This window comes from Myxocyprinus asiaticus, chromosome 46 (assembly GCF_019703515.2).
Source record: "Myxocyprinus asiaticus isolate MX2 ecotype Aquarium Trade chromosome 46, UBuf_Myxa_2, whole genome shotgun sequence".
Lineage (NCBI taxonomy): Eukaryota > Metazoa > Chordata > Actinopteri > Cypriniformes > Catostomidae > Myxocyprinus > Myxocyprinus asiaticus.
Genome location: NC_059389.1, coordinates 5,612,065 through 5,623,961, shown reverse-complemented (window position 1 = coordinate 5,623,961; position 11,897 = coordinate 5,612,065). Strand labels below are relative to the sequence as shown.

At 37.7% G+C, this 11,897-nt stretch overlaps 1 protein-coding gene across 5 annotated transcripts in view; it reads left to right on the top strand.

Moving 5' to 3' along the window:
- Positions 1-212: 212 nt before the first annotated feature.
- LOC127435606 (AP-3 complex subunit beta-2-like) overlaps positions 213-11,897 on the top strand; it is a 52,511-nt gene continuing 40,826 nt past the window's right edge. For all 5 annotated transcript variants that reach the window (XM_051689195.1, XM_051689193.1, XM_051689194.1 and 2 more), the window contains exon 1: positions 213-339. In XM_051689195.1, coding sequence (XP_051545155.1) covers positions 233-339 — 107 coding nt within the window. In that variant the 5' untranslated portion in view covers positions 213-232. The remainder of the gene's footprint in view (positions 340-11,897) is intronic.

The window sequence follows — 11,897 nt, the reverse complement described above, 5'->3', positions numbered from 1 at the left end:
TCGTATCACAACAAAGATTATAATACAGTCAGTAAATACATACAATTTAATCCAAGTAGTTTTTACAATTGCAACAAATCGTGCGTTCGTTGCTCGTGCACGCATGCGCGCGTCATACCGTCAGTGGCCCTGTCCATTTCAGCACCGTGTTGCGGATCACGTGACTCAATCTCCACAGCTCCGCGCGCTGAATCAGTCCACAGCAGCAGCAGCAGCAGCAGCAGCAGCAGAGATGTCGGCGAGCTCCGCGTTCAGCGATGAGAAAACAGCCTCATCCAGCGAGCCCGAGTACGGCCACGACCCGGCCAGCGGCGGCATCTTCTCCTCCGACTATAAGAGGTGAGACACTGTTTTGTCTGTCAGGTAAACGCTCAACCAAGGGAACGGCCCACCGGAGCATTTACCGTAACAAAATCTCAGGCTGGGGGAGGACGTGCGCATGCGCGCGTGAGCGGATGAACGTTAGGATAAACAAAAGAGATGACAAACACTGTAAGTGTGATATGAAACACGCTTGAATGACGCTTTAATGTGATTTTGTCCTGAGGGGGAAGTGTGTGTCATTAATACACACTCACACACACACACACACACACACACACACACACACACACACACGGCAGGGCCTTACCGGATCCCTAGACACGATTAGATCGGGTCTGATAGAGACCTTAAAGGTGTTTTTCATTCATTAAGTGAGATTTTTAAGACAGCGCTCAGGTCCCACATGATGATTGCTGAGCTGTTTTACCTGCTCAGTAAGTTTTATCTATTGCACCCATTGTTTTTATGTCGCTATGTTGTATTTGGGAGAATTTGTGTGACTTTGGGAAGCATTTTTTACATTTTCTTAAGTATACTGACACAGCACTAGTTGAAGTTTCTCACAATTAAGCTACTTTAAAAAAAAGTAGCCTGCTGTGTTAGCACCATGGTACAGTGATGCCATGGTACAATACCATACAGTTTGCTGAGGGTGTGTAATTTAATAGATGTACAATCATAGTTGAAGCACTAAATACCCCTGAGAAAATGTGACACTGTGTACAAGGAGAAACAGTGTCCAAAACACATATTTTTGGATAATTCCTGCTTTTCACTGTTTTGAGGTCATGAAGTAATTTCTTTCTCAAGACAGAAGAGGGAGCCAGACACAAACACATCTTTTAACACATCTTTTAATGTAATTAAAGGGACAGTTCACCCAAAAATGAAAATTCTGTCATCATTTAGTCACCCTCATGTTGTTCCAAACTTTCTTTCTTCCATGGAGCACACAAACGTAGACGATTTTTCAGTCTCAGTCACCATTCACTTTCTACGCATGAAAGTGAATGGTGACTGAGACTAAGTTGATAGAATAGAAAACCACATCATGTATTATTTTGTAATATAAGCTAGAAGTTTATTTGTGTCGACCCTAAATCGACCCAATTTACTTTCTTAACAAACGACCCACACGATTGTGCAATTCCATGTGGGCGAAAATAATATTATTAACCAATTATACAATTGCCTAAAATGTTTCATTCAATCAGATTGCAAAACATAAAGTCAAGTCTTTACATTATTTTTTCTCGGAAATATGACACATTATGGAAGTTAAATGCATTGCAAATTATAGTTCATCCAAAAATGAAAATTCTGTCATCATTTACTCACCCTCATATGGTATCAAACCTTTCTTTCTAGAACATAAAAAAGGAGATGCTTTTTCAGTCTAAGTCACCATTCACTTTCATTGTATGGAAAAAAAAAAAGATTAGTAGAAAGTGAATGGTGACCGAGACTGTCTTAGGTGAAGGAATAGAAACTAGAGGTAGATCGATATATCAGTTTTATTGATTAATTGGTGCTGATAGTTACTTTTGGAACTATCGGTTATCGGCAAAAATTTATGCCGATATTTGCAGATAGTTGTTTTTTTATTATTCCTCCATGTTCCTCTGAAAATTATTATTTTTTTAAATTGAAGCGAGGGCATGCAAAGTAAAATGCGACTATATAAAAACCTCCCTCGTCAGCACATACATTGTGTCTCCAGTATTTTGGAGAATAATAATAAATAGGCTATAAAAAGCTTAATTTGGTAAATATTAATTGTTGTAATGGAGCCAAGTCTACGTCATTTCAAAATAAGAGTCCCTGGTGTGTTTCAGGCTTGTTTAGTGTTAAAAGTCCCACATTATGGACCCAATCTTCTTTTTTCAGATTATTATTGGGATTTTGGTTGAAAAATAAACTACATCAGGGATTTTATTGATTTTGGACTCTGACCTCTATGTCTGTGCCGACTAAGAAAATGTTGTAACATTCTATGAATTGATTTTAAAAACAGTCGGCCGATTAATCGGTTATCTGCCTGTTCCACCACCTAAGTTATCGTATCGGCAAAATCCACTTTCTGTCGACCTCTATTGAAAACCACATCACTTATTTGTTTGTAATATTAGTTATAAATTAATCTGTGTCGACCCTAAATCGACCCAATTTACTTGTATTAATCTCTTCAACTCTGGGGCATTTTTGGGCTGCTGCTTGCAATTTTTTACACTCAAATTTAAAAGCTCACAATTTACACATACTATGGACTAATTGCCATAAATTGGTCTAATTTTTTCAGAACCCACCCCCACATAAATGTTTTTATTTTTTATTTTTTAGTTATCCTAACTTTGTAAGCATGTAATTCTGATTCTGTTCACACCACCTCCCTCCAAAAAGTCTTATTTTATTCCACTAGATGGCAGAAAGTACTATAATTGTTTTTTTCCTCTATCGCCTTTCGTCACAAAATGCCGTTCTGAAATGTAGGTGGTGCTCTAATGCATTTTAGCCCTCTCAGATGTGCTCGTCCATAGACATTCAGTCTAATTTTCAGTTCACGCACCACACCCATTGTTTCATCAAATATCTCGGCCTCTGAGTTTTCTAGAAGATCAATTTTGGTGATATTAGAAAAATTGCTAATTTTTTTAGACAATTGCCTAAGGTAAAACAGATATAAAGGCTTTAGTTATTTGGGGCTTACAGTAACAGTGATCAGCGCATAAAGAGACGTTTTCATTTGATGTCTTACAGAAATCACATTTCACTTTTTGATAATCTTTTGAACTGTGGTATTCTGGCAACAAAATAAATGGTACAGTCACATTCCTGACAATGAGAGCTTTCATTTGATGTGAAATTGATATTGATCGTCCTTCGGATGAGACGTTTAACCAAGGTCTTGACTCTCTGTGGTCATTAAAAATCCCCAAAAATACTCTTTCTCGAAAAGAGTAGGGGTGTAACCCCAGTGTCCTGGCCAAATTCCCCCTATTGGCCCTTATCAATCATGGCTTCCTAACAGTCCCCATCCATTAATTGGCTGTATCACTCTGCTCTCTCCTCTCCACCAGTAGCTGGTGTGTGGTGAGTGTACTGGCGCACTATGGATGCTGCACACTGGTGGTGGTTGAGGAAAGTCCCCTTGTTCAATGTGTAAAGCGCTTTGAGTGTAGTGTCAGAAAAGTGTTATATAAATGTAACGTTCATTCATATGATTTGTCTATTTAAGTGCTATTTGAAAGACTTTTCATATTAATGACCTCATCACATGACCTCTAGGTGGCACTGATTTGGGATGCTAATGTTTTCAGGCCTTATTTTGTTATTTTATGTAACATAAATGCAGAATTGATGGTTATCTATGGAAATTTCAGATTTTAAGCTTTCAAACGTTACCACATATGCCTGACTTATGTATTCGGAGACTTGAACATTTTAAGCGTAAACCTTTATCGCGACATAGCGCCCTCTTTTGGATGCGCCAGCAGGTCCGCAGAGTTGAAGTGGTTAAAAAATGTCCCACACTATTGTGCAATTGCATGTGGGCGTAAAAAATATTATTAACCAATAATATAATTGCCTAAAATCTTTCACTCAATCAGATCACAACACATAAAGTCAAGTTTCAGCTTACATTATTTATTTCTCAAAGAACATTCTTTTTTACCTGGCAATACGTTAAATTATGGAAGTTAAATGCATTTGCAAATGTCTTTTCATTCATTTTAATGAATGGTTATTCAGTGTCAAATCAACCAAATTTCAGAAAGTTTCTCTGGCTGAATTTTTTTATTTTCTTAACACTTTAGAATTTGACATTATTGTTTTTATGTGAATAAATAAAGGTACACTACATATTAACACCATATATACTTTAGACTTTGGTGTTGTTGGACAAGTATAACTAGCTTCATAATGTGACCCACATTTGGTTTTCGACCATTAAAAAAGGAAAAGTTTGGGGCCCGGGTAGCTCAGCAAGTAAAGACGCTGACTACAACACCTGGAGTCGCAAGATCGAATCCAGGGCGTGCTGAGTGACACCAGTCAGGCTTCCCCGGTTGCTAGGGAGGGTAGAGTCACGTTGGGTAACCTCCTCGTGGTCGCTATAATGTGGTTCTTGCTCTCAGTGGGGCACGTGGTGAGTTGTGCGTGGATGCCACGGAGAATAGCGTGAAGCCTCCGCACGCGCTAGGTCTCCGCTGTAACGCGCTCAACAAGCCACGTGATAAGATGTGCGGATTGACAGTCTCAGACGTAGAGGCAACTGAGATTCGTCCTCCGCCACCCGGATTGAGGCGAGTCACTGCACCATCACGAGGACTTAGAGTGCATTGGGAATTGGGCATTCCAAATTGGGGAGAAAATCTTATATAGTTATAATTTAACTATATAAGGGCCTTAAAAACGAAAGTTTGTTCTGAACCGGAATCTAAAAAGATATTAAGATATCTTTAATACTTCTGGAGTTACAGGCACTCCGACTTTGGAAAAACGACTCAAAAAATGAGCTTTTTCTGATTTTTGGACTCTCACCATTGGCATATAATGCAACAAGTTGTGCTGAAGTCAACTGCTTTATTAATAGACCTTGCTATCTCTGCGTAAAAATAAAATAATGACGCTGCCACCTTTCTACATTTTTTTTTTTTTTTTTAACCTGTATTTTTGTTCCAAAATCATGCAAAAAATTGTCATTTTGACCCCCCTATTAGCTTTAATCATCATTTATGTTTATCTTTCACCAGTAATTTTTTTTTATCAGGCTGAAATTAATATTTTTCTCTCTGTGTAATCATCACTTTATGATTTGTGCTGATATTTCTGTGCTGACACTGGTTTGCTATTGGATTAATGTGTATGATGTGGCAGTTTTACTGGTTCCACAGTAAACATTATGAAGAATGATTCTCACATGCTGTTGCCTTGGCAACATGCCTCTCTGTTCTGCTACTGTACAGTCCTCCATCTCGGCTCCGTCTCTGTGAACAGCTGCATTAACAGAGAAGCAGAAACTGTAATCCACAGAGAATCACACTCAAATATTCATGACATTACAGGAGATCTGATGAACAGACTCTGTTTCTGAGTTTAGAGAGATTCAGGTTTTTTAAAAAGCACAAGAATGTCTCTTTAGAGGTCAGTGGCGTTTATCACCATGGTGTGAATTCTGCATCTGTCTGTGAAGCTGCTCACTCCTCCAACATTATTCAGGGCTCAGACTCTGGAAATGAAATTCAGTGCTAAATCTAATTATTCAAGTCTAGTTAACAGTCAGTAATAAAATAACAATAAAAAACAGCAATTAATAGAAATAAATTAAAAAGTGAGTGTTTTCTCGTTTACTTGTTCTGGTTGTTTGATTATTATAATGACAGTCTAGACAGCAGCAGGTCTATTAGCTTACATTTGTACTTACAAGTCCGACATTTCAATACAAATCCGCTTTTTCCTCCGCTGTTTACGTTCACTTTAGACATCACTCTCTGAGTTTACATGAATACCTCAACAAGATGGGCATTTTGGCGAAATTTTGAAATGTATTTGACCTTTCAGGCGTGCATTAGCGTGAGCATTTTCGGAACACACGCATGTTCAGCACACACACATACGCCACCTGTCAATCAAACAGGACGCAGCTGTTACTAGATCGCTAGCGAATTATAAAATTACATGCTCTTGATTACTTTCAACAGCAGAATAAAAATATGAACTTTCTAATAAGTTACACAGGCCTAGGCTATCACAAATATATGTGGTTATTTTTTTTAATTTATTTATTATTTTTATTGATGTTTTAATCAGTCTGCTTGTCCGGGCGGGCAAGTAAAATTCTCTTTCACCTGCTCCTTCAAAAATCCACTTGTCCCGGACAAGCGTTAATGTCGAGCCCTTTGAGCTTAATCAAAGGGTGTGTTCACACTTGGCAGGTTTGGTTCGATTAAAACGAACTCTGGTGCGATTGCTCTGTTAGTGCGGTTCATTTGAACAAATGTGAACACTGCCATCCGAAACTTGGTGCGCACCAAACAAGCGGACCAAGACCGCCTGAACAGTGGGTCTCAGTCCGCTTCCAAACGAACTCTGGTACGGTTAGATTGATATATGAACGCAACATGGACCAAAGACGTCTAAAAGGACCAAAAACAGGAAGTAATTTGCCGAATACTGACCTCAAGCATACCTGGCTCTTCTCATCATAGGAGCTATGTTGCCCATTACAGTTCGGTATAGGCGTCGGAACCGCCGTCAGCCGTCCTTGCAGCATATCTTCATTTGTGTGTGCAACGGAGGAATTCCTGGTGCTGTTTTGACTCCTTTACACATTTTATTAGCTCATTGTTTGTTCTCAGCTGGTAAAAATACCACCATATATACATATATAAATTAACGAGCGCATTTCGCATTTATACTGCAGAAATAGTAGAAGTAGTATGCCATTCCCAAACTGTTCAGAAAGAATGAATTCAATCAAATTAAAAGGAATATTATGGGTTCAATACAGGTTCAGCTCAATCAACAGCATTTGTGGCATAATGTTGATTACCACAAAAATTAATTTCGACTTGTTCCTCTTTGTCTTTAAAAAAAAGTAAAACACTGTGGTACAGTGAGGCACTTACAATGGAAGTCAATGGGGCCATTCCGTAAATGTTAAAATACTCACTGTTTCAAAAGTATTGACACAAGACGTAAACAATATGCGTGTTGTTAACATGATTTTAGTGTGATAAAATTGCTTACTTTTTTTTGTGTAAAGTTAGATCCAATTTTACAACTTTGTGGCCATGATGATTAGTGCTGGGTAAAAATACAGATTTTCCGATGCTTCGTGATCTTGGTTTGAACGATCTCGATATCGATTCTTAAATCACGAGATCGATCATTCACTCTATGTGGCAACCCTCTGTAATGTAAGTAAATCACTCGCATGTGCAACCAAATCTCACACTATGCAACTAAATATGTCTATGACTAGATTACACTAGTATAGTGGAGAAGTTATGAGCACAGAGGTCTTTTCACTGCATGTTGAGAGTAAAAGTTTGGTTCAACTCGTTCTATGTTCAAAGACGAGATCCACGGATCCATATATCATTGAATAATGTATCTTTTAATACCCTTTATGTTTTTTACAGTCAGTTGTTGATTAAAAACAACAAAAAAAGAAACATTTAATTATAGTCACACATGGATGCACTAAAGAAATTATGCATGTCTTCTCTCGTTATACGCGCTTACTGGCTGATGCAGTTAGTCTTAAAGAGACAGTATCGATTAAGCAGGTGTTCTACATATCAATGTAAATACTTGTAAATAGTACAAATTAATGCAAGTAAACAATAAAAATGCAACAAAAATATGGACGCAAAATAATATATGCAATTAAAAGATATTAATTGCTAGGATAGACTGAATTTGAACATATTTCATAAGCTAAAATGTGACCAATTTGATGAAAAACTACTGATAAAATATAATTTGTAAAATGAATATTTTCGAATCTTACCAAGAAGGGTTGTCTAGAAAGTTACTTTATAAAGAGCAGTAGCTGAGAGAGAATTTCTTCTAATGTCAGCAATATGAACAGAACAGACGGTGAACAGAAATGTACCCATATGAATCAATGTTGAATTGAAATCAGAATCGAATCCAGAGCTTGTGAGTTGGAATTTTATCGAATTGGGAAATCTGTATCAATACTCAGCCATAATGATGATTTTATACTGTAAACCCTGTAATATCACAAAAACGACAATTTACAGCTCAAATAATACACAAGTTGTAACAAAATAATTAACGTAAGTTCTTTTATAAAATCACAAGCTTCACATTTCTGCATTTAAATCCTCCAAAATTTGGCCCCAATCGCTTATATTATAATTGCCTCACTGTAACCTCGGTTTTTGCTTTTTTAAAGAAAAGGAGGGACAAGTCTAAATTAATTTTTGTGGTAATCAACATTATTTCATAAATGCTGTCGATTGAGCTTAACTTGTATTGAACCCAGAATATTCAATTATATCGAACTGAATCAAAAAGAATGAATCAGACTGAATCAATTTCAGCCCAAAAGATATAAAAAAAAACAGAGCAGAACAAGTCAAACTTAGTACATAAGAATTAACTAAAGTAACAGTACATAATACACACCATAAGTTTAGCTAGAAACAGTGGCACTCATCTAGAGAGAAAAATTCCTCTGGAACACAACATGAATGTAGACGTGGATATGGCTGTGAAGATCAGTGCTTCTGGTTTTTGTTTGTCATTTAGCGTTAAAAAAAAACAGTATAATGTTTGTGCCTTTTGTGTGCGTGTATGTGTGTCTGTTTCTCTACATCAATTGGGGGTTTTCCTGCAAAAAACCCTCCCTTAGAATGGCATTTCTAGCTGAGTCATATCTGAGAGAGGGAGAGGCAGCCGACTGTTGCGGAAAATACGACGGTAAATAAGACAAGGGAAGAAAAATGTGTGTGCCAGAGAGCTGGGAAAGAGTGAAGCTGTGAATGAAAGGAGAGAGAAATAAAGTGCGTTCCGGGGGGGCGGGGTTTACTGCGGGTGGGCGGAGTTTAGTTCTGCTGAACGATCAGAGAAGTGTGTGCACAGCCAGTTCATTGTGAGCAAGAGGAGATCAGAAAGAACCACCTCGCTTCTCGTCTCTTCACCTCATGATAAAGACACAAAACACCTTGACGCCTCCAGATCTGCATTCAGTTTGTGAGAACTGGACAGGATCTGTTTGACAGCTGAAGTCTAGACCTGAGAATTCACTATTGTGGCTTTTACATGCTTGTACTAGGGAGTTTTTCGACAACTGTTGCTCTTAAGACGGATTCTACAGGTGTTTGTGTGTGTTTCACTCCTAAAGGATCATCTTACCTGCTTCAGGGATCTACAACAGGTGCACGTGGTGTCTGAAACTTTAGGATTCCCCAGGGTGTGTATTAGGTCCATTAAAGTTCCTGGATAGATGCATATAAGGATGACTACCATGCAGAAGTTGCTCCAGCTCCCGGTTAATGCCGTGAACATTGTGAAGAGTGCACAGGGGAGCTTTCAGGGCCAGGAGGAAGCTCTCAGTCCGGTGCTGAGCCCAGACAACAGCCCGCAAAACTGGTACAACGCCGTCCAGCCCGAAGAACTCCGACACTTGAGATCAGGAGGAATGGGGGGAGGGGGAGGAACAGGGGAGTGGACTGAGGAACGATCCACATTAGAGGAGGGGCTTACCAGTGTTCAGGCACAACCCCTACGGTACGCTAATACACACACACACACACACACACACACACACACACACAAAGTGATAACTATGTGAATGTATATGCACACAGTCTGATTTTGTTCAGAGGTTGTTCTTTCGATGCTCTGGAGACTTCAAGGAGTTTCATTTTAAGGGATAGTTCACACAAAAATGAAAACTGTGTCATCATTTTCTCACCCTTATGATGTTTCAGACATGTTTGACTTTCTTTTGTGGAACACAAAGTGTGTTGGAGTTTGTGTGCAGTTTTTGTGTGTGATAGAAAGAGACTCCGTGGAGTGTTGAATTATGAATTAATAATATGGAGCTCAAAGTCGCTCATGCTGTCTAGGGCTGGGCGATATGCAAAAAAAAAAAAGATTTTTCATAAAAGAAAATATTGCGATTATCTGATTACATTGTCAACTCCTCTGCCCCCACTGCCAATGGATAGGTGCGTATTTTTGCACCCACTTTACTTCCACCAGTCGATTTTGCTTTAAAAATTATATTCATTTATTGAAACACGGAAAACTTAAACCAAAGGTATTTCTAAACTCAAATAGCATTTCAAACGAAATTAAAATGCAGTTAAAATAACGAAGTGGTCACAAAAAAGGGTATATAACCACCTCCCCAAATCCAAACATTTACCGTCTCCAACTTCCTCCACTGTCCCCATTTGCCGTCACACAAGTATCCGTCTACGACAACAGGTGGAAAATCACCAATACAAATTAAGATCTAAAGACAATTATAAATGTAAACTAGTGCTGTCAGTCAGTTAAACTTTTTAATCACGATTAATCGCATAATTTGTTGCAGTTAATCACGATTAATCACAGATTTTGAAAGTACTGAAATTTGATACTCTATACTGTATACATATTTTCCTGCCAAAATGCATTTATTTCCATCTTTGGAAATAAAATAAAACAATATGTAACAATATAATGCTTTACAAAAAAAATTCAAACATAGCCTTCCACAGTGTAAAGATATAAAATGCACTAAAATAGCACCAATTCAAGTGGGAGTTTGACTTATTGAAAGAACTAGTCCCCACATAGGTTGCATATTCATGGCAATGGGCATTAAATCTCATTAACTCATCATCCACACTATTAATCTGCCGGTAGATGTGGCTATCCGCTCTCCTATAGCAATCGTGAAGCCGTGTTCATGATTCTCGTCATACGCCACTTTTAACTCCACATGAAAAGCGCTTGCAGACAAAACGTCTAATTCGTTTTGGTGATAGTTAAGACTTGACGTGCATCTGTGGTAATTAAAATGTGCCTTGCATAGGCTGAAAAATACTTGATTTCTATCACAAGTCCCATCTGGCCTTGTTTTGTAAATCAAACAGCATTAAGAGGTTCTTTCCCCATCATTTAATCACTGACACAAAGTGCTTTTGTGTGTGTGTGTGTGTTGCGAAGTGTGCGTCAGTGTAATGACTCCGGGCGGACACATTGCAAAGTTTCCACCTTTCCAACAAGTGTTTATGCTGGTTTATGCTGTATTAACGGTAAATGCGTTAATCGGGATTAAGAAAAATTAAAGCTTTAAAAAGTTAAAAGCTTTTTAAATAATCACATTCTGACAGCTCTAATGCAAACATAATAATGCATAATAATAATAATTGAAACATAAATAAAACATTACCTCTAGAAATTTCAACACAACCCATATCATTTCTACCTTCATAAAACAGCTACAACAGTTTGTTTACTTCCCTTAGTCTGTGCTTAAACGAAAATAAAACCTGGTTTTGCTATTAGGTGTAAGCCTAATAAATTCCCTTTTTTTCCCCAGTTATTGTCATTCTGCCTAATAATTTCCACTGTGTTCTTATTGAATTTGTGTTTGTATTGCACTTCATTAATGCGGTTAATGCTGCCTAAAGAAAATTAAATTGAGCTCAATTTTCTGTTCAAGTTAAACATGTTTTTGTATTATTTTATGATTTAATCTCTTTCATCTTTGTGTCTTAAACTGTGATTTCCCTAAGCGAATTGTAAAATTGTTTAATGGAGCCTACACATGCCTTAATTTAATTTCAAAAGAAAACTTACGTTTAATTCCATGGCCTACGAATTAAAAACTTCTTTGGTCATAAAGACCGCAATGTTTCGTCACTCTTATATTCGCTTTGATATTTCATAATGTCTTTTCCTGACAGGCTGAATTTCCTTAATATTGAAATTGATAATATGTGTTCTGTTTTTATGTAGTTGTTAAGCCATAGCGTATTTGTTACAAGCAATTAGAGGTAGACAGATATATCGGTTTTACCGATTAATCGGTGCCGAAAGTT